This window comes from Ailuropoda melanoleuca, chromosome 16, assembly GCF_002007445.2.
Source record: "Ailuropoda melanoleuca isolate Jingjing chromosome 16, ASM200744v2, whole genome shotgun sequence".
In the NCBI taxonomy this organism is placed as follows: domain Eukaryota; kingdom Metazoa; phylum Chordata; class Mammalia; order Carnivora; family Ursidae; genus Ailuropoda; species Ailuropoda melanoleuca.
This window is the reverse complement of record NC_048233.1, coordinates 6974402-6997510: the sequence shown is the minus strand read 5'-3', so window position 1 is coordinate 6997510 and position 23109 is coordinate 6974402. Positions and strand designations below refer to the sequence as shown.

General features: G+C 49.8%; 1 protein-coding gene across 2 annotated transcripts in view; it reads right to left on the bottom strand.

The window, feature by feature from the left end:
- Positions 1-6074: 6074 nt before the first annotated feature.
- Positions 6075-23109, bottom strand: part of CD9 (CD9 molecule) — a 32331-nt gene continuing 15296 nt past the window's right edge. Inside the window, 7 exon segments of one of the 2 annotated variants that reach the window (NM_001304912.1) lie at positions 6566-6631; positions 7736-7819; positions 8492-8581; positions 8733-8831; positions 10544-10618; positions 11328-11425; positions 17609-17711. In NM_001304912.1, coding sequence (NP_001291841.1) covers positions 6566-6631; positions 7736-7819; positions 8492-8581; positions 8733-8831; positions 10544-10618; positions 11328-11425; positions 17609-17711 — 615 coding nt within the window. 2 annotated transcript variants of the gene reach the window in all.

The following is a 23109-nucleotide window of genomic DNA, read 5'->3' as shown; positions in this document are numbered from 1 at the left end:
CACTCGAAGTCCATAGTTTACCTTGACATTGTATATTCCCTGGGTTTTGACAAATGCATGATGCCATGTCTCCACCATTACATACAGTATCATACAGAACAGTTTCACTATCTTAAAAATCCCCTGTTCTCCTATTCATCCTCTCTCCCTTCCTAATGCTTGGCAACCACTGATCTTTTTACTGTCTCCTTAGTTTTGCCTTTTCCAGAATGTCATATTGTTGGAATCCCATAGTGTGTAGCCTTTTCAGATTAGCTTCTTTCACTTAGCAATATGCATTTAAGGTTCCTCCATGTCTTTTCACAGCTTGGTAGCTCACTTTTTTTTTTTTAACCCTTTCTATTTTCAAAACTTCCTTGTGAGATATGTTGTATCAGCTCCTACTTACACATGAAGAAACCAAGGTCCAAGACCATGCTAGTTGAATGCTAGAATGTAGATCTGTTTTAGAGTCTCTCTCTGACCTTCCCCCATAGCCAATGGGCTTCTCTAGGCTTGACTGAACTTTGTGGTCCTGGGCAAGTCACGCCTCTTTTCTTTGGCCCTCAGTGTCCTCATGTGTTAAGAATAGGGAATACTCCTCATGTTTCCCTAACTCCCAGGGCAGTGCGGAGGGTCGGGGGACAGCCCAAACCCTTCTATGAGGTTTGTGGGTACCAGTGACTGTCCTTGCAGGGTATGTTGGAATAGCCCCCATGAGTCCCTCACTGCCTTGCTTGGCTAGGTCAGTTCTGGCTCCTAGAGCCCTGCAGGGTAGTAGAGATTCCACACTGGGATAAGATCTGATCCTGTCTGCATTGCTACAGGGGAAGCAGATGGTTTGGGGAAATCTAATTTAAAAGTAAAGAAATTGAATTAGCTCTCCAGGGGTCTGCTGGCCTATGCTTGAGTAAAAACTATTACATTAGCTTCTCAGGCCTCTCCAAGCCAGCATTAAAACTGAGGGTGGGTGGGGTGGGCCGAGGGGATGAGGAGAGAACTTAGCTCGGGTGGGCTAAGAGTCCTTAGCTTCTGACGATCCCTGGCTTGGGACTCATGAACCTGTAGCGGCCTCTGCCATTAACTTTCCATGGTTCATAGACCTCTCTGTAACTTCCCTTTCTCAGAGACACACACATAAAATTCTACCTTTCTTGGAGTGTGGTCACACTTAAGGATAACATCCTCACCAGGCATATTTACTCTGAGAATTCCAGTGAGATCCCCTTGGGGGAAAGACTCTGAGGCGGGGCTCATCTAGGGTGGCTGACCTAGGCATCTTTGAGCCAGTTAGCTCTGGCCAGGAAAGTTGTCCGGGGGAGTCTTTTCTGCCTAATTTCCTGCGCTTGGAAGGCCATCCAAAGGGCATCCTGAACATTAACACTGCTCCCTTGGCCACAACCATGGGACCAGGGAAGGGTGTCCTGACAAGAGATGCCAATGGGGATGCTTCTTATTGGATAGTGCCAAACTAGTCATTAGACCCTCTCTGCTAAGGGAGCTTGAGTGTGAGAGGCAGGGAGAAGCAGAGATGCATTTGCAGAGCTCTGTTAGGCCTGTTGCACCATCCAGGCTAGAAGTGCCAAAATGCAGAAGTTGTGGTATGGCTGCTGAGATGCTGAATATCCTTTCAACAAACCCTATTATTTAAGGGCTGGGGTGCTCTTCTCCTTGCATCTTGGAGAGCCCAACAATGGCACTGAGTATGGAAAAAATGTAAGTTTCGGATATAAAATATTTTTTTGAAATATTTTGGGGTTGCCCATAGAAATATTCATGGTTCCTATTACTTTCTTTTTCAGAGGTTCTCCCCTCACTCTTGCCCCGCCCCCATAATGAAAAGAAAAACACGTATATAGAGAGCACTGGTTCCTGATGGAGGGCCAAACGGCAAGCAGCACCACTTTGGCATGAACATTGAGTTAAAAGCAATCAAAACCTAGCAGATTCAGGGAAAGCTCTCTACCTTCCCCTCAACTGACTGCATGTCCCAGGAAGAGCCCTATTACAAAGATTCCTCTTTACCTAAGACACTTATCTATATAATAAGGCAACCTTTGTTTTCCAAACAACTCCTTTCACCTTCCTAGTCTTTCTCCAACTCTTTGTTTCCTCAGAACTTTACCCCTCTCCTTAGCTCATATAAGCATCATGTTGCCTGACTGTCTTTGGAATTTCCATGTCTGTGCGGATTCCCCATATGTATGCTATTAAATATGGCTTTCTCCTGTCATAATCTGTCTCATGTCCATTTGATTCTTAGTCCAACTGGAAGGACCTTGAAGGGCAGAGAAAATTCTTCCACCCCAACATGGAGTATTTGCTTGGAGACTTACATCTCCACGTGATTTTAGAGATGGGAGGGGTGTAGGAATTCCTCAAGGCCCCATTGGTACAGGAATTGGCACACCCCATCTCCAGCTTCTCCCGGAGCCTCCTTCACACTTTGGGGCCCACTACTCTGTTGGACAGCCCCAGGTTCTATGGAGTTTTCTTTTTATTAAGCCACCATCTGTTCCCTGTGAATTCCACCATGAGTTCTCATTGCGGCCTTTGGGACCACATATGTCCCTGGTCCACCTTACAGTCCTTTAGAAATTTGAAAACCGAGATTGCTGTATTGTAGGTTTCCCTCAGCTGGCCCAGGTTAGAATCCTTTGGTCCTTCACTCTCCTCTCGGATGACATGGTTTTAGGCCCCTCCCCAATGAGGTCTCCCCTACCTCCAGGTCTTTGTATTTGGCTCCCTTACTTTTTGAGAGGCCTGATTGGAGCATCATACTGCCCTGGGGCCTGACTGCTGCATCTGTGGTGGCTTTATTATCTCCCTCCATCTGAACACCTACCTCTTTGGATGGCACCCATGGCAGCCTCAGCTCACAGTTTTGGCTTCTTTTAAGGATGTGCTAAGCTACATTTCCTTGTCTTTTTTTCCAAAGGAAATTCTTTCTTAATCCGGCATTTATGTAATGAGTTCTTCCAATCAAGTGGTTCCAGTATGTTCCTGTTAAATTTCTTCCTATGATATTAATCCTGGAGGCACCACTACGTGAAATGTGCAAAAAGACTAGAGAAAGAATTGGATTCAAATCTGTATCCAATATATTAACTGTATGATCTGGGGGCAAATGCTTAGCTTCTCCAAACCTCAAGTCCTCCAACTTTAAAATGGAATAAAATACCCATAACTCATTTGTCCCTTTCCCATCTTCTTTGTAGGTTGGCATAATTAAATACTCATGTTCTCAGCCACCCCTGTAGCTGAGTACTCATGGGACAGATTTTGGTTAATGATGCACAAATGGAAGTCAGCTTCTGAGCTTTTGCATTTTAGATAAAAGGGGTACTTGTAGCAAGGATTTGCCTCTTACTTCCTGCTGTGAATGTAGAGATGGTTGGAGCTGTGGCAGCTACCTTGTGACAAAGGGAAGCCAATCACAGAGACGCCATCTTTGCCAGTGCTTAGCTGCTAAACGAACACGCGTGGTTGCCTTCAGACTTAATGCATAAGGGAAAAAACCCTATTATCTAGCCAGCCAAACATGCGCTTAACTTATTCTTCAGCTACAAGTGTAAGGATGAGGAGCTGTGTTAAAACATATTATGTAGACTGCTTGATTTCATTTACTTATTATTTATTCCTGGTAAGATACATCCTTTGGGTGTCATAATCCATGATTCCAGATCCTGAGATCTCTTTGAACTATAATTCTGATACATTACTGGGTATTCCTCAGAGCTCTGTGAAACTTATAATATTTAATAATATTCCCAGTTATTTAAAACATTGACCAGATCGGGCAAAACAGGGTGCCGCCCATCCCCAGCCCACCAATGAATCTCTCCCCTTGTATGGGAGTGCTCCCCCAGCTACGGATCTGCCTGATTGTGCTGTAAGACCACCCATACTACTCCATCCTGTGCCCAAGCAGCTTGTGAGCTGCCCTCATTTTCAGTGAAACAAAAACACACTGCCCTTTGGGAGTGTCCTAATGCACTAGTTAAAACTCCTTCCCCGGGGAAATTGTAACAGCATGGAAGGAGTGCCGGATACCTGTGGTCTTGCCGCCACCTTGGCACCACTCAGCTCCACTCGAGAAGGCGTGGAGTTTGGGGATTTTAAAGCACTTTCAGTCCTTGAAGGGCACCAGGTAAAGTAATAACCTTTAATAACCTTTACTATCCACCTGTTTATATTCAAATTTGCTGCCCCTGTACTGCCTTTCCCAGTTGAACAAGAGGCTGACACACCCAGTTGTGTATCCATTTCTCTTTTGCTCAAGAAGGTTCTTTCTGGACCCATAGCTATTATTGCTATTGGCAGCCTATTGCCTTTTTGTGACCTAAAACTTCCTAAAGGCCTTTGTTCCAAAAGCCCTTCAGGCCCTGAGAGTTGTGGCCCATCTTGGTATTGGCTTAGTTGCAGAGCTTCAACTAGCCCCGTCTACCAGGAGTCAGGGTGAGCTCGTTGGGCTGGACTGAGGGCAGCATGGACCAGCTGGCTTCTTTCTGGGTGTCCGCCAGCTCTCAACAGTCCCTCCTCTTCTGGTCTTCGGTTCAGTCTATAGGTCAGAGGGTGGCTGAGTCTTTACTACACGTACCCCTCCACTGAAGTCAGGGATAGATATTGCACTGAAATCTCTCCCTGGAAATTTCAAGCGAGGCTACTAGAGGTTGTCTGCATAAACTTGGGGGTTGAACATCAGCCCTTTTTCCAACCCATGTGGACTGAGTAGCAGAAACAAGTGGTCTCTTTGGAGAGCAGAACACAGCACTCAGAAGTGCAAAGCTGCAGCAGTTCCTAGTCCATGGTTCCAGAAACTTCCTACGGCTCAACTGTATTTCCACTCTTGGGTTCCGGGAGACACCACTTGTGTTCTTAAGCTTTAGCTTAAGCTAGCCAACTGGCCCGTTATTTATGACAAACTGAGAAGACGGTATAATCCCGAGGTATTCCTCAATGTAAGTAGTAGCAAATCTGTTATACTCTGACCCCACCCACTCCTCAGCAAAGCAGCAGAGTGGAAAGTCCATAGACGGAAGCTGCATTTCCTAGAGGGAGCTGGCAGTCACCAACAGGGCAGATATTAGAATTCATCAGGGATGGTGATGCTGACTTAAGACGGGCTCATTCACACTTTCATAAGAAGAACAGTGGACCTGCTATTTCCACATTGAAACAGTACAATTAGCCCGCAAATGCTTGGATCAGTAAGGTTCCTGGGGCCACAGAATAGCAATGAGACACAAGCATGCTAACCCTGGGCTTTTCCCCTCTCGCATGGGAGGCCTGAAAGGCAATGAGGCATTCTGCAGCTCACACAAAACGGTTGCTTTTTTGCTGGCTCATGTCAGCTACTGCAGCTCCTGGCCTGTGTGTGTTTAGCTCCAACACATAGGGTCCTGGACTCTGCAGGACCCACACCCCCATCAGAGGAACAAGAATTGACACAGATTTGTCTGTCTTCATGGGTGCTAGCTCATGCTTGGGTTCTGGCCTTTCTCGCTCTCCCCAACTACATCCAGCTGTCCTTCCTGACTGCCCCGTGACCACATGGCTTCAAGTTCCAGTGTCTGATGCAAAGACTATGGTCTTAAAGAGATTGTGGAACCAACTCTAAAGATTGTACAAGGTCGAATCTGCACAGCTAATTACACACACACACACACAAAATGTAAATTGCAATATATAATATTTAACATTTAATATTCTGCCTCCCTAATCAAACGCCCTCATTTATTCGACCAACAAATATTAATTGCCAACAAATATTTATTGAGCCCCACGCACTAGAGACAGTGGGTTCCAGGTGCTGGGGGTAGAGCAGTGAATAAAACAAAGTCCCCTGCCATCAGAGAGGTCATTTACTGCTGTCTTCCCGAGATACAACCCGATGCTACAAGAGTCATGGGTTCTAGTGTGGACTCTATTAACATCTGTGTGGTCTTGGATCAAAATTCCTTCCTCTTTCGCTTTCTTCATTAGTCCTGTAGGGAGACCAACTTTCCGACCTATTTCTCATATAAATGCTGTTAGAAGACATTTGAAAAATAAATAGCTTTAAAAATAAAAAGGAAGCAAAAAACAAAAGCCAGTCCAGGATATTGTCATCATCATTTATTATGTATCAAATTGTCTTCAACATAAGTTACAACCTGATTAAGTTTGATAGACATTTTTTTATCTCTTTAAAGACAAAAAAAACTCTTTATGTACAATATCTTTTGTCTAGGGTCTAGCAAATATAGTACCTTTCATTGCAGGATTTCTGCTTAACATAATAAGCAAAAACAACCAAAAAAATATAAACCAAAGCAAACCAAATCCCCAACTCTCTCAACTACAAATACCAATATTGAATAAAGCATTAAAAAGACAAACATGGAATAACTTTTTTGTTTAGAAATGCAGAATGAATACTAAGGTTAGTGGCAAAAAAAAAAAGTCAAAAAACAAAAACAACACAACACCAAAAAAAACAAAAACAAAAACAAAAAAAACCCAAAACACAAAAAACACAAAACCCCAAGAAAATAACCAACACTCTTTAGGGGTGGACTTTCCTGCTCAGGGGTGCAAGCTGACTCTAGACCATCTCTCGGCTCCTGCGGATCGCACAGCACAGGATCATACTGAAGATCATACCAAATATCTAGAAGAGAGATGGAACATCAGGAACCGAGCGGCTCTGCTGAGGCGAGGGTGAGGGAGAGGAAAGACGTGAGTCACTCGGGCCAAGACAAACAAGAACAGCGACCACAGGGCCAGGCACGCTGAAGAGTGCCGAAGGAGGAGAGGCGGGGCTGGGTAATGGGAAGGGTCACCGACTGCTGGGATGCCGTGGGTCTGTGGCCACTTGCTCACGTAAACTGCACAAGCCACTTCCCCGAGGAAACTTCCAGAGTGTGACATATAAACTCAGAGATAAATTTAAAGCTCAATGCCAGGTATTCCAGTGATCCACACAGGCCTGTACTTTCCATCTATGTGTGTGTCTGTGTTTGATATTCCCTTTTAAAAGTATTGTTATGGTTTTTACTGAAAGTACCCTCAAGCCTTTCTTAGGTATAAAGAACCACTAAGAAAGGAAGCAGTTCTCACTTCTGGGATAGTCTTACTGGCTCAGAGGAGGGCTAAGTCCCCTACATGATTCTTATCACTCCCTCTTGGGGCAAGTGGGGGTGACCCTAGGGAACCTTAGCTGCCCTTAATGATTTCCAGGGGCTGATTAGCAGGACAGCAGATTATCTGAAGCCTGGAATCTTTGTTCTGGCTGTCCACCTTTTCAGACTATGGTGTGTGTGTATGTGTGTGAGAACAATTCCCATCCATGTAACTTTTACTGAACTACTTTCTTGGGGAAAAGAAAAGCAGGCGCATAACAAAAACATGTCCTGAAGATTATCCCAGGATAACTAACAGGTCTGGGTGACCTACACCCTCGTTACTCAAAGCGTGGTCCGTGGACCGGCAGCACCGGCATCACCTTACAGTTACCCCTGAACCTTAATGGTTAAGACAACACATTCTGGAGACACATGGAGCTCAAATCCCAGATGCCTCACTCATGAGCTCAGAGGCTTTGATCAGCTCAACCTCTCGTCTCTCCACTTCCTAGTCTGTAAAAGGAGAATACCCACAGCTCCCACCTCATAGGTATGGTGAGGATTACATTAGTTGTGCCTGGCCAGAGGGTATGCTTAACAGGTGTCAACCACTAAGACGATCATTCCCTCCCGGCGTCCTCAATACTCACCATCACCACGGCAATCCCGATGCCCACTGCGCCGATAATGTGGAATTTGTTGTGAAAGACCTCTTTTATGGCCTCAGGGCAGGGCTGAGGGGGGCAAACCAAGACTCAGGTCACATACAATTTCTGCTCCAGTGCACCTTCTCCCTCCCACAGCACCTGTCTCATGCCAGGAGCACTGGGGGTCCCACAGAAAGGGCTGGAGACAGGAGTGCCCAGGTGTCCTGGCTGGTGGACGGAAAGGAGAACCGAGGGATATGGAGTTGGGTCCCTAAAGTCCGGGTAAGAAATAAGGGAAGGAAGAAGGGTAAGCTCCTGCTTTGGGGTCTAGCTCAGATCAGGCCATCAGGTTACTTCCAATTATTCTGAAATCTGGACATTAGCTCCAGCTTCCAATCATAAGCTGTTGATACATCTAAAATGCAAAGAGTGCAGAATTCAGAGCACACCCGTCCTGCTGGCTTGAGGGCTGGGGCAGGCAGCATGTGAGGCAGCAGCAGGCAGCTCCAGGGGCCCAATCATTGCAGGCAGCTAGAACACTTTGTTATTTCCCTGGTCTGTTCCTTGCTCTGCTGCCCCTGAGGAAACAGAGGCCCCGGGGCCGGGGAGAAAAGACATGGCCACCATGGTGCCCTCTCACAGGTGCAAGAAGTAGTTTTGAAGCCCTTGGGTGCCTGTCCCCCCAGAACGAGACGGCAACAGTTCACTTCAGCCCTGGTGGGATCTGTCCAGAGCAGCCGTGTGGGGATGCGAGTTTACCTTCACGGTGACGGTTGACAGAGCATCCTTCTGGGGGCAGATGTCGGAGATGAACTGTTCCACTCCGCCAATCATACCACAGCAGTTCAACTGCAGAGGGAAGGGCAGGGACAGGGTGTGAGAGAGACGAGTAAGGCAGGTGACCAGAATACAGACGCGGGGTCTGGTGCGCCAACCCCCCCGCCCCGCCCCCCTTGCCGTGAGCACGCGTTCCGAAGGAGCGTTTGCGGAGGAGACGTACCGCGTAGTGGATGGCTTTCAGGGTTTTCCGCTGGGGCTCGTCCTTGGACTTCAGCTTGTTGTAGGTGTCCCTGTAGAACTCAGAGACTTCCTTAATCACCTGCGATGGACAGACAAGAGACGGGTAGACAGAGCTAGAGGAGACTGAAGCCACCAGACTAGTCCTGCTTCTCCCAGTGCCTCCGGGGCCCTTCTTGTCTCCTCCCACGTCCCTAGGAACCCACCCCGACCCGGTCCCTTCCATCCCACTTGGCTCCTTCCCTTCTACTTGTGAACAAAATGGAACTCTCCTTAGTCCGAGCAACAGTAATGACAATGACAACAACAAAATCCTACTCCTGACCACACTAGTTCCTCAGGCTTCCATTTTTTTCTTCTTCACTGAGAGGCTGTGTGACTTCTGGCACATTACCAAACCTCTCTGTACCTCAGTTTCTACGCGTATGTAGGACACAGATTATAGCAGTCCGTGCCTCAGAGGTCATGGTGAGGATTTACATGAGATATCGCACGTTCAGTCCTTAGCACAGTGTCTGGTACAGAGTAAATCTGGAATAAGTATTAGCTATTATAATATGATGGACAATTATTCTCCTCTTGCACCTGAGTATTCCCTAGTTTAACAAAAGCCTGTCCCTCGAGGCCCCCCGCCCCCCGCCGCCCCCAATCAATTAACTGACCAACACCCAGAATCTCTCCTTCAGCAGTTTCTACTAGCATCCCTTCCTATTTCTACGGTTACAGCATTTGTATCTGGAGAGTTAAACCTCTCTCTCTCTCTAAACAGGGTTCCAGCATCCAGTCTCCCTGCCGCTGGACACACCAAGATAGCCCTTCCTAAAACACTGTTCTGACATGGCCCATCCTGGCCCACAACTCTTCAGTGGCTCCCTATGGGAGCCCACATTCAGCTGTCTTTAAAGGAAAGTACTTGGGGGGCACCTGGGTGGCTGAGTCAGTTAAGTGTCTGCCTTTGGCTCAGGTCATGATCCAGGGTCCTGGGATCGAGCCCCACGTTGGGTTCCCTGCTCAGTGGGGAGTCTGCTTCTCCCTCTCCCTCTGCTGCCCCTGCCCCACTGGTGCTTTCCTCTTCTCTCTCCTGCTCGCTCTCAAATAAATAAATAAATAAATAAATAAAATCTTAAAAAAGTACTCAGTCTCCCACCAACTTTCCTCCTGAAATCCTCTCTCTCTTCCAAGGCTTAGGTCGATGCCCACTTCTCCATGAAGCCAGAAGAGATTTCCCTCTGGCATGCTACCTTCTCCAACCCCATGGAACTTCTGGATACAAATGACTTCCATGACACTTAATTAAATACGTATCCTCCCACATGTAGGTGGCAGCTGCTTCAAGTGGGGCCCACAGCAGGCACATCTCTGGACTCACATGGGGTCTGGCCAGTACTTGGCTCATGGTGGCACATATTCAGAGACTAGGTGAAGGAGCAGGGGGGTCCAGCCCACTCAAAGCCTTGTTCTCCTAAGCCATCTTTCCAGAGAAGATGGGTACAGGGCTGCCGAGGTGTGAGACACACATACACATACACGGACCCAGTGAATATTTCCTGAATGTCTATTATGTGTCAACCAGATGGGGAACTGGAAGAAGTGACTGGCACGACACCCACATCCCCTGCCCCGGGGGAGCTCACACTCTGATGGGCATGTGGGAATGTGGTGAAGTAAGAGGCATGTGTGATGGCTGAAAGCTGACTGAAGTGGCCAGCTGGGACACCCTTCCGCCCTCATCACTCCCGCCCCCAAATTCCCAAACCTGTATCACTCCCAAGAGATCTTACAGGAGAAACCTACCTCATCTTTGTGGGAATATCCCCAGATGGCCGCAGCTATCTCAATGGCAAATATCACCATGAGGAAGACAAAGAACTAGAAGGCAAAGAAGGTAGGATGAGGAGAAATCCCAGCCAGCCAACGAGAGCAACCAAAGGGTATTCTGGAGAACAAGGAAGAACAACAAGTCTCTGGGGGTTGGGTATCTGGGGGCACAAATGAACAGCCTGGAAGGGATGGGGAAGAAGTTTATAGAACTGTGAGTGTTAAGCCAAGGCAAGGAGTGAAAGCCGTAGTTGGAAGAGATTCCTCAGGAGGAAAGAACGGGGCATAGCCGACTCCAGAATTGGTATTTCTAAGGTGTTAGTGAAGAGTCAGTGATAAAATACAATTGCTCACTCACAAAAACCACAGGGATTTGAGGAAATAAAGAAAGTGAATACACTTTGGAATTTGAAGAAAACTAACAAATTTTAAAATAAGAAAAAGTGAAGGTACCTGTGGATTCAGGGAAAAAAAGCAAACGTGGTCCTCGAAAAAGGGGAAAACAAAGTCCTGGCATTTAGTCGCCTAAGGGAAGTGATAAGACAGAGAGGCTCCAGAAAGGAAGAGGAGCAAGGCATCACTGCAGGGGAGGAGGACAAGATGGCTGCCTGGCTCGGAGGCTGGGGCCCGGCCTGCAGTGGAGGAGCTGAGGAGAGCTCAAGCCCTTAGGGTACCCTCTTCACCCCATCCCACCCCATGTGTTCTAGGAGATCTTGATCTGGGGGTCAGAGTGGCCGCGGGGAGCGGAAGGGGTACTCACCAATCCCAGCATGCACTGGGACTCTTGCACGGCCCCACAGCAGCCCAGGAAACCCACCAGCATCATGAGGGCACCGGCTCCAATCAGAATATAAACTCCTGAGGGGAGAGGGAGAGAACAGAGGGCAAGAACGCGGTCATTAGTGTGGAGGCCCAGATATGTCCTGTAATTTCTTTTTCCCCTCTATAAGAATCTGGGCTCTGCCCCATCCTTAAAAACAGCCTCCTCCATCTCTGCTCTTAAGTCTCCTTCCCACCAATCTCTCATCTAGGACCCCGCCCCATCAAGCCCTCACTCCCATTTTACCTTCCCCTTCCTGGAAGGTGCACATGACCCCCTAACTGGGACAAAGAGATCCACAGAAATCCCCAGATTCGACTCAGGACACAAACCCATCCAGTTTGTCAGCTGTTTCCAGCAAGATGAATCCACTCATGCTAATTCAAATAGGCCCTACAAAGTGGGGCCGACTTCCTGAGACTCGGACGAGCCTCCTGCTAGACTCTCCCGGACAGAAGAGTCTGTCAGCGCAAGCTTTCAGTAGGAAGGGGCTGTATGCATTCACAGAGCCATGCTCAGGGTGGGCCAGCTCTGCCTCATTCCCAGAAGGGCCGCCTCCCTGCCCTGCTCCCACGGGGCAGCGAGGCACACGTGCTTAGTAAGACCCAAGGGCATGTGTTGGGAAAGGTACGAGTACTTGCTCTACTGCACAGAACACAGGCCTGGTGTCAGAAGACCCTTGCTTTGATCCCAACTCAGCTACTAACTGCGGTGTGATCTTGGGTAAGACAGTTCCCCCTCTGGGTCTCGGTGTCTTTATCAGTAGAGAGCCTGGTGGCTGGAAAATTTCAAAACATCCCTTTGAGCACACTAAAGAGGTCTTATAGTTGCAATTCATTTGTTCTAGGTGAAGGGTGAAAGGACCCTCCTTCAAATGGAGGGTGAGGATGCGGTTTCGAAGTCCTCAATCTGAGTAACTGTTGGGGAGGTGGCAGTGAGAAGGGCAGTGCCTTTTGCCTGGGCCCCACAGCGGGAAGAAACACAGTGGAGCCTGGCCCTGGTCACTCCGTCGCCCCCCAGGGAATGCCCAGAGGGGCCCGTCTTGCAGTTACACTCTGGAGAAGCCACAGCTGGCCTGCTCCCCAGCGCACAGGCCCCGTGGGGAAACTGGCAGAGAGGTTCCGTGCCTTCCTGTCTTGTAGGCGTGTTCTATTCAACCTGGGGAGGGGCTCTTGTCAGTGGCGGGAGCATGTCTGGGTTTGAGAGCCAGCTCCGCGACCCTGGGAAAGCTACTGCATTGCTCCCTGCGACAGGTGGTAACGATGCCTACCTCATGGCTCGCTGTGCAGACAAAGGAACAGGAGCAAAAGTGCATGAGAAAGGCTAGCTGCTATTATTCTGAATAATACGAGGGAGGGATGACAGTGATGCATTTTCACACACTTGATCCCTCCTTACTCACTGGGGCTCGAGAGACTTCCCCGAAGTGCTGGCTGAAACTGAGAGCGTCTGTGATGTTTCCATACAATGCACAACAGGATAGTGCAGTGAGAACCTTGGCAGGTGTTACAGTGACTTCACTGTCCCGCATCTGCACCCCTAGTCCAGAGCCGAGGCTTTGCAGGCAATGAACCATGCAGCCCGCCTGCAGCTGAGGCTCCCGGGCAGCCCTGAGCGGAGCGCACACAAGGGAGCGTTTGTGTCTAGCCCCTTTCCCCCCACATCTGTCGTGATGTCAAGTCACGTGGGTTTACTGGCAAACCCCTATGTCGTATGAATATGGGTATTGTTCCTGTGCATGCCCGGCCCAGACTGGGCATGGGGACAAATGTAGCTTGTCCTCGAGTCAGGTCCTATCCTTCTGGGCCGTCTGATAGTGTGGGGCGGTGGGCTGGACTCGGACAGGTGGCTCAGCCCCACGCACTGCATGGGTGCGGTGGGAGGGGCGACCTCCCTCGGCTCCAGGCTCTGCCATGGGGACACCAGCGAGCCGTAGCAGTCAAATGGCCCCGGTTTCTCCCCATCTCATGGGGGCAAGACCACGAAGGATGAGGTCACTCCTTTGAGCTCCACAGCAGGGGCTGAATACATAGGGGGTGTTAAGAGAGCAAAAGGATTTGCAAGCACATGGAATAGAGTGGAGTGGGAAAGAACAGACAGACATGTTTCCTCTGAGTCCAGACCCCGGTTTGTAAACCAGGACAGTCCTGGCAGAAGTCAGGAGAGTTGGGTCAGCAGCAGTGGTGAGGAAAAAGCATTCCCCCATGCAGAGGGAGAGAGAGAGCACGAGAGAGCGCCCGTGCAATGGAGTCTCCTCCTAATGGGCTTCTTGTTTATGGTGCATATTCATTCTTGGGCTCAGCAGATGAAGACTGAAGGACAAAGGCTTCTGGTGCTCAATCTTGCTTGGATCTCTGCAGACATGTGGTGTCTTGGCTTCACCCTCTCCAGTTGGGGAGGAAGGTAAGCAATTCCCTGGAAGCTGTTTACAGGCATTTGAGCAGTGGCCATGAAGCTAGAGGGCAGCTCCTCTGCAAACGCCCCCCCCCCCCCGAAGCTGTGGAACCACTGGAGGGCTTGGCGGCTGCTTAGCAGGGCCCTGCAGGGCTTCCCTCGGACAGGCTCCTCCTAGCCGACATCCTGAGGTTGTGAGCAAAGGCTGGCAATGATCAATGACAAAGCGTTCCCCTTTACAAAACAAGTGAATGTTAGCTTTCTGTCTGACTCATGGAAAAAGTTATTCGTCACGGAGCCTTCTCCAGGATTTCTGTATTAATTTGCTTAAGGGCTGTTTATTCTTTTTTCAGGCTGACATTATAGGCCTGGTCAGAGGAAAAAAGCCTTTGGTAGAGCAGAAGCATATGCCAGGGTGTCCTTTATCCACAAAACTGAGCATTCTTTTCACCTGCATATCAGGGCTCTGGGCTTCAGCTCCAGAGGGACACATCAGCCTCCTGCTACCACCCCAGCCCCAGCTTGCCCCTTACAACAGATCAGTGCCTCCGAATACTCCATCAGGGGTTCAGAGGAACCCTATGCTGCTCCCCAAGGGCTCTCTCTTGGTCCTGCTCTCTCTCACTGATGGCTGTTCACATTAATAAGCACCACGGTGGACTCCGTTTGCCAAGCACACTCCGTCTCTGTCTCACAGAGGTGTGGGTGTGTGCGCTCTGCCAGTTTGAGGCTGGGGAGAACTGGGCACAGAGCAACAAAACAAATGGCCCAGGGCCGTAAGCTCACTGAGGGCAAAAGCCGCGAATCCCAGAAACTATCAGACACTTTGTCATAAAAAGAGGAATGGTCCCAGGGAAGGGTGGACATCCACGGCCTCTGGCTGGAGCCCCCAGAGGCCCTCACTCAGTGGCTATAGTTCTGGAAGGACACCAAGGAGTTAAGAAGGGCTGCTGGCCTGGGACCAAGAAAATGAAGTTCCCCAACATGTTTGCGGCCTGGGATTACGGATACTGCTGACAGGCTGAATCTCCCAGGGCCTGAATTGGAGAGAAGGCCCATATAAGGCCGTCAGCTGCTGTGGATTCACTACTGACTGTTGTGAATGTTGGAAAGTTTCTTTTTTCACTTGCTTCTCTGCCTGGTTACGCATTCTTTCTCTATTTTAAAAGCCGTTGCCCCCCCCCCCCGCCCCCCCGGAGAAAATCCACCCCTGGGTGCTTCAGGTTTTCTGAAGGGTCAGTTGCATGGTCAGGCTGGCTGGTGGGCTGCCTGGCAGAAGGAGAGGGCCCCCTGTGTAAGGTATGGTCACCCCACGATGCCCGGAATATTGGCAGGGGTGAAGCTGGCACTCTGCCGAAGAGGGGGCATGGGTCAACACAAAGGCTGGTGTCACAGCTCAAGGGGGAAGGGGATCCAGAGTGAAGCCTCCTTGGCCCTTTGCCCATAAACGACAATGACTCAGTTTCCCAATGCACTCAGTGAAGTGCAAGGCCCAGCCAGACCCAAGTGGTCACTTGTCTGACGGATGCTCCAGTGTCACTTGCGTTGCCCTCCTTCGCTTGGGCTTCTGCAAGCAGAACACCATCTCCACAGCTGAGCCCTCTCCTAGGGAAGCAAAGTGTTTGTATTCCTCTGTTGGAGCTGAGGGGGCATCCAATTACGGATCCCTGTGTGTCTCTTTGGCCTGTGCCTCTGGTCACTCCGGGTAGGACCACTGGCCATCCTGCATCCTGTGATTCCCAGAGGCAGGCTGTGCTCCTCCCACCACGTGCTCGTCACTGTCCGGCCACCCCGCATGACTTCCCCATCTGTCATCTGCTGGCCAGGGCTACCAGCGCTGGGGGCTTCCCTCTCCCAGCTACAATTTGGGTGAGGTCAAAGGCCAAAGGAGCTTCCAACTCTGCCCATCCCCCCCAGTGGGGAACATCCAGTTGGTAGAGATACTTTCTCTTCCTACATGGGGAGTCCTCCCCACAATCTAGCATGGATAGTCCGAGAAGCAGCTTTCATAGGCCTGGGTTTAAATTCTAGCCCTGTCTCTTGACGGGTACCAGCTTGGGCAAGCTCTTTAACCTCTAGGCCTTGGTTCCTTCGTTGATAAGATGGGAATCATTCCATGTACCCTAAAGAGTTACGAGGATTAAATCACGTAACAACATGTGTGAGACAGTGAGCAACACATTATGAAGGGGCTGTCTCCCTCCCAATTCCTCCACTTGCCAATGAGAGCCTTGCCTCCTACGTCTAAAAACACAGGGAATTAGCCAGAGTCCTAGAAAACAAAAGACTGAAGCCAGCCAGGCACTCGGCAGAAGACAATAGCAGCCTGAGCAGAAGGCCAGGCTCTCCTCAGGACATTGGCCCTAATGGCTGCCACCAGCTTTCATATTTCTGTGCAGATCTGCTCTCCTCTCTCCCCCAGGGGCTCCCAGCTCCCTGGTGTGACAACAAGGAGGGCAAGAGGGCGCCAGGTCCCCCTCAGCACAGCACCCCTGTGCTGCTCCCTCTTCACAGGGCAGCATTCCAGGCCCCCCTTCTCCCACTGCCCTGCAAAAATGCTGTTGCTAAAACAAGTCAGGGCACTCTGGAGACCTACTCCCTAAAAACTCCGTGTGTGTGTGTGTGTGTGTGTGTGTGTGTGTGTGTGTGAGAGAGAGAGAGAGAGAGAGAGAGAGAGAGAGCACATGCGCACGCACATATTTTTTTCAAAAAACACACGTTTTTTTCCCTCATTTTCTTTCCAGAAATAGGCAGACACACCCTAAAAAAATCCCCAAAACAATAGCAACAGGCAATACAAGCAAAGAAACTTCCACAGGGCCAGGCGCGTGCAGCTAAGTGGCCCATGCAGGCGTGGCTCATGTGGCATCTGGGAGGCAGGAAGGGGGTCCGCGTGCCCACCCGCCACCTCGTCCTTCCAGAAGGCCTGGGCGATAACTCTCTTGAGGCTGTGTTCTCCATCTTTTTTTTTTTTTTTAAATAACTTCTTCGGTGGGTGGGAAGGAAATGACCAAACTTACACTTTGAGCCTGATGACATGGCAGCATCGTCCTAAAAATAGGGGGCTGCTCTTGTTTCTCGTAAATGAAGTGTTTCCTATCCCCAAAACAAAGAGCTATGGGATTTTGGATTTTGTGAGCTGACTAGAAACTGGGGAACTGCATTTGACAAGCCTCAGTGGTGGGTGGAAGGGACAGAATAATGCTAGAAAAGATAAAAAGATGCCCAGGAGCCACGAGTAAGTTGCTAAGTCTATTTGTGTTTAAATTGCAAACCTTTGCCCTAAGCAAAAGCACTTGAGAAAACAAACCAACCAAATAGCCAAGGCCTTTACCAGCACCCGGGGTCTGCTGGGCTGGCATCTCTGCTAGTCTCTTCTTCATTTGGACTGTACGAGCAGGAGGCAGGTGTTTTGAGGTCTCAGAGGCCCTATCTGCACAGTGGGGAGGGCTCACCTCTCCTACTCCTGGTACTCTGGATCCCCAGGACAAAGTTTTTTGAATTAAGGAACTGAGCACGAGGACACAGTATTAGGAGAGGGTCAGGGACAAGCACAGAGGTTCTTAAACCCTCAAGAGTGGGAGCAACTTGGGCGGAGCCAACTTCCTATTGGGGGGATGGTCAGGATGCCAGACTTAGTCAGCATGGTAAAAGAAACCACATCAGTCAAATGCAAATTCGTGGGTTGGACTACACAAAGCATGGCTTGAAAGGGACAGGCCAGGCCAATGGGACCAGAGCAAAAGTCTTTCCCAAGGCCAATCCCCGGGTCAACACAGAATCCCCACAGTTAGAGGAGGTACTCAGTTTCCCCCCACCCCACTCACCTGTGTAGAAACTGGAAGACTGATTATCTTGCTCAAAGAGGCTCTTGGTCTGAGAGTCGAACCGGAGCCATAGTCCGATGGCAAGGACTGCAATCCCAGCAAGCTGCAAAATATCCCGGATGCGGGCGTTAGTCCTGGCTGCCAGGGGAGCACAGTGCCATGACATCAGAGGGGAGACTAGCAAAGGGCTCTGGGACCACCCTGTGTCTCTGCCTCTCACTGTGCACCTTCTAGTAACAGTAGCCGGTGTGGGAATCAATCCGTTTGCTGAAAATATCAGCCGGCTGGGAACAATTACCTACTGGCAGTCCAGCGACAGAATGGATACTTTACGGACTCTGGAATACTACACAGCATTGACAATGGACGTTGTAGCTACGCGCAATACTATGAGTACATCTCAAGATGCCAAACAAAAGCAGCAAGCGACACAAAAGCACATACAGTGTGACTCCTTATAGTTAAATGCTCTACTGTTTAGGGTACATGTAAATGACAAAGGAAAAGAAAAGAAAGCGATTATCATGAAGTCAAGTGTGGGGTGCCCTGTAGGGGGAGGAAGGGAACAGCACTTGGGAAGGCAGGGTCTAGGGCACTGGCAACAGTCTAGCTTTGGACTTGGGTGGTGGTGCCATGGACATTCATGTCGTAATTATGCTTTAAACCGTTCGTGTTTCCTGCACTACTCTGTATATGTACCATACGATAAAAAGGACGACAGTTGCCTAGAGGGCACAGTCAAGCACGCATGAGGGCAGTTGTGATTCCTCCTGAGATCACACGGCTCAGTAAGCGACAGAGCAGTTTCCCCTGAGCAGCCCACATTTGTCCTTTTCTTTCCACGCTGGCAAACCTTACAGGCTGACCTGCCCCGTTCCATGTTTTAGACGCATGCTTCCTTATGAATGATCCTTATAAACATCAGATAAGACACATCTGAGTCATCTCCCGATCTTTCGAAAATCCCATTTCATAGGTGGGCAAGTTGAGATACTGGACCCTAAAGGGCAGGCTTTCTCACTAAGAAATACAAGCGAGGTGCCAAATCCTGGCCTGGCACTGTTGAACCAGAGGCCTGTGCAGGCGGCCCCCCTCCAAGTGGTCCTCGACCCCAGTGCTGAGCGGAGCTCTCCATCTCTCATTCAGCCCGGGGCTTGCTCGAGTGACCCCTAGGCTGCAGTGCAGGGTGCACGGCACCAGTGAGTGGCTCCAGGCCCACCCTCCTTGACAGAGGCACCCTGTGTCAGAGCCCTGCTCTTAAGGGAGCTGGGATTGCCGTGCTGCGGGCAGGCCCCTCTCTAACTGTTTGCTTCTCTCCTTTTCCCGGGGAGACGGTGGGTGCAGATGTTTCGGGTGGAGGCAGCGACAGCAGACGTGATGACCCAGGGCCTCCACCTGCAGTAGGGTCAAACCCTTGCCCACACCTCCAGCACTGTGTTCCCACAGCGAGGCTCTGCAATTCCTGGCTCCGAGTTCTACTGCCTCAGTTTTCCCATCTGTAGAAAGGGAATGGTGACATGTGGCCCTTCCCTGCCATTTAAGTATGGCTAAAATAAAGGAGATGATATTAGAAGTCCTTCCGAAAGAGGTACCACCAAGTGGGCTTTGTGAGAATAACTTGATCAGCACTCGGTCACCAGGGTCGCACTCCTCCCTGTGGAGGACAGTCATTCAGCATCTCCCCAGACCTCTTAGCTCTCATCTGATGGAAGGCAACACCAAACATTGGTAAGAAGTACGGAACACCAGGTGCCCCGTAGCTACACAATGCAGAGAAGAACTCATGGATGCTAGGCTTTCCTTCTTACTCACAGAAGACTTGCAGGTGAGTGAGGGTCTCCTGGCCTAATCCAAAGACAGCAGACACAGCACTGGGCGGGGGTGGGGATGGGGGAAGAAGTAGGAGTCTCTCCCCTGTTTCTAGCCTGAGTTCCCTGGTTCAGACTGGTTGGGGCAGGGACACGGTGGGGCCCAGCTGGGACATCCCCATGCACTGAGTCCAGGACAAGCACACACTAAGTGGGGTCCTGACTGTGATGGTCAGGCCCTGGCCTCACTCTCCGGGGGTCCTGGAGAGTGAAAAGAAAGAAGGCAATACTTTCTCATCTCCCCCCAACATATGGAGGCCCAGTGAGAGCCCTGGACAGTGGGAGACTGAGGCTGCTGGCCTCCCTGTGGACATGACCGTGGTAACCTGAGAACTCTGTAGGCAGGGGCTTCCTGTGCACTAGAGGGAGGTCTCAGTTTCGGTCAGCGCTTGGCCACAAACCTTGTCCTCAGTCCTCCCTCTTGCCCTCATCTTGGTGGGGCTATTTCTGAGAACTCCTGGGACCGAAGAGAGGCCCGTGTCCTTTACTGTCCTTCCTGCTCTATGCTTTCTCAATTACGCGCAATTATTTCTCCATTATGCTCAATTATTTCTCTTTGGGAATGATTCCATGGACAGCAACAGGGTACCCAAAAAAAACACCTGCAACGGTCAGGCCTCTTCCATTTTATCATTTCAAGAAGCCTGAACCAAATCTATAGAAGTCCGGTCATTTATCTGGTCTACACACACCGGTGGCAAGAGGGACATCATACTGGAGAACTGGAACCAGGAGAAGAAAGACTTTGGGTCTCACCCTGGCCAAGGACACAGCCAGAGAGAGTCGGGAGTCCCACACATTTGGAGCCCACCCAAAACCTAGCATCATGCTGCTTGGTTATCAAAGCCACAGCGCTTCACTAAAATGAGGACGAAAAAGCAGCTGGTTCTGAAGAAATGGAAAAAGCAGTAATTGATCTCACTTTCTTATACCTATAAACTCACCAAAAGAGAGGAAGAGGAGGAAGGTAAAAGAAAACCAGGTGGAAGGGAGGGTCAGGGGCAGGACTGGGAGCCCACGGTTCACAGAAATCAGAGGAGTGAGTCTTAGGGTCTTTTTGGATTGAATTACTGAGTTTACTGGCCTGGGGGGAAGATATGTAAGCCATTAGCTGCCCTATTTTCTGGAATGCTACTGGAGAAATTATTTCAGTTGGCTGGGTCATGATGGATGGCTCGGGGTCACAGGGCTACATGTAATTGGCATCACCTAATAATGGCTCCGGTTGTGCAGGTGGCACTATCTAACGGGGTCTGGAGTACTTTCTAGAAGAATTCACTTTTTGGTGTGGTGCTGGGGGGTGCCCCAGTCCCCCAGCTGGCTCTCACCCCTAGCTACGTGGAATCCTAGGAGAAAACAAATGGCAAGAACCAGAGAGAGCTTTAACTTTGAAAAAAGGGCATGGAATCAATTATGAAGGGACTCCTTAAAATAAGAAAATGGGTCTGGGGAGCCAAGAAGTTGCCGGTTTCCATCAGGGTGAATAAGCTGACCTGTGGCAGGAACGCTGGCCACACCTTTACCACGGCTGCCATCTTGCTTTCACAACAATGCAGGAACTGAGCAGGTTGGATTTAGACGCTCAGTGAGCCAATTCCTGCTCACAGGGCCCCCCTGAAAAGGATAGCAATCAGTCCACGATCACCAACTGTGTAGCAGGGATGGAAGTGAAAAGTCCACAGCCTTGACTCCCAGCCCGAGGCACTGACAGCTCTACCTGGTTACCTCCTTCCCAAAGGAAGCCAAAGGGAAGGGAAGCCAAAGGGAAACATTTGGTTTTGCCAAGAAAAGCTTCTTTGCCTTCAGGCCCCAAAATGGTCCCATCTATCTGACAGTGCACAAAGAAAAAGGAGAGCTTTTCCCCATTGTTTTGTTGGAAATGCTTGAATTCTTCATGCATGTCCATTTTTTTCTTAGAAGACAGCCAGGAGAAAAACTTAAATTGAGGACATTCTACAAAATACTTGGCCAGTGCTTCTCAGAAGTACTGCGGTCATCTCCGAGAAACCAAGGAAGACCGAAAGTGTCACAGATCAGAGATGAAGAAGACATAACTGTCATGTGGTATCGTGGATGGGATACTGGCACAGAGAGAGGGTCTTACTGGTGAAACAAGTGAGATCTGAAGGAGCGTGGTTTAGTCAATAGTAATGTACCAGTTGGTTTTTCCTTAGTTGTGACACATGCAATGTGGTAACAGAGGTGTTAACCATAGGGAAACTGATGCGGGTGTAGGGGGCTCTCTATACTTTTTTTGCAACCTTTCTGTGGATCTGAAACAGTTCTAAAGCTAAGCTGGGTTTTTTCTTTCAAAGCTTCTAGGTCTCTCTATCCTAAAATTCCAAACAAACAATAATCTGATCTTCCTCCAGGGTCACTGCTCCCTTCTGGTTGCTCGGTGCTCTGACACCTAGGCTGGTGGCTTATCTGCCCCCAGGACCCCAGAAAGTAGTCACTGTATAACACACCCAGCCTGCCTCCTGCCCTCCATGTGGGACAGCAGCCATTTCCCTGAAAGGCTCATGTGGCTTAGGTCAGTCGCTCAGTTTTAAGTTTTTTGGTTTTTAAAAAAATAATAATTTTTTAAAAGATTACATTTATTTATTTGTCAGAGAGAGAGAAAGCACAAGCAGGGGGATCGGCAGGCAGAGGGAGAAAGAGAAGCAGACCCCCGGTTAAGCTGGGAGCCCAATGCGGGGCTTGATCCCATCACCTTGGGATCATGACCTGAGCTGAGGGCAGACACTTAACCAACTGAGCTACCCAGGCATCCCTCAGTTTTAAGTCTTAAGGTGTTATCTGTGGTTCACATTTTCTGATCTCTCAGAAGCATGACACCACTGAACCCTGAGCCCACCTTAGATGCCCCTTAGATGGAATCACTCAGGTTCCCAAATAAGTCTCCCGTGTTCTCGCCTCTGCTCATGCCAGTCCTTCCTCCTCGAAGGCTGTCCTGGCCACCTAGGCCTGCTGCCTCCCCACCAAGATGTCCTCAGTCTCCTCCCAAGGAAACGCAAGCCCTCGAGCTTCGCGCGTATTCTCTCCAGAGCCCTCGCACACGCCCTTCTTCTCGTGGGTGTGGGTGTGCTGGGCTTGGGTGTCGCTGGAGCACGAGCTCCTTCAGGGCAGGGCTGTTTCTCAGGCCTTCTAGTCCCCTGCCCCAACCACACCTTGAACACACAGTGAATAAATAATCAATCAATCAATCAATCAACAAATAATTATCCTGTAGAGGAGAGGATTACTTCAAAGATCCACGAGGGCACGTGACGAATATCACAGTGAGATTCAGGGACGAATCCGTATAAAGTCTTTTGAAAATGAGACTCTGTGGAAAGCCCATGAGTCACTGTCCTCACCCCACAAAGAAGTCCAGTTCGACACTCTGATCTTTGATGAGCGCACAGGTAACCCTGTCACCTGGGGCTTATGCCGGTTCCAGGCGACACGAGAACCAGCAGCGCGCCAGCTCAGGCCCTCTGCCACCACTGAACGCACACCTTGCCAAAGCCACCCTTGTGGAGATGAGCAGTTCAGTGAGTCACCCCACCAACCTGGCTGGAGGGCCAGGCCCAGAGATCTCACGCTAAAACACACCTGGAGTTAGAGGAACTGTCTTTAATTCCGAAGGCG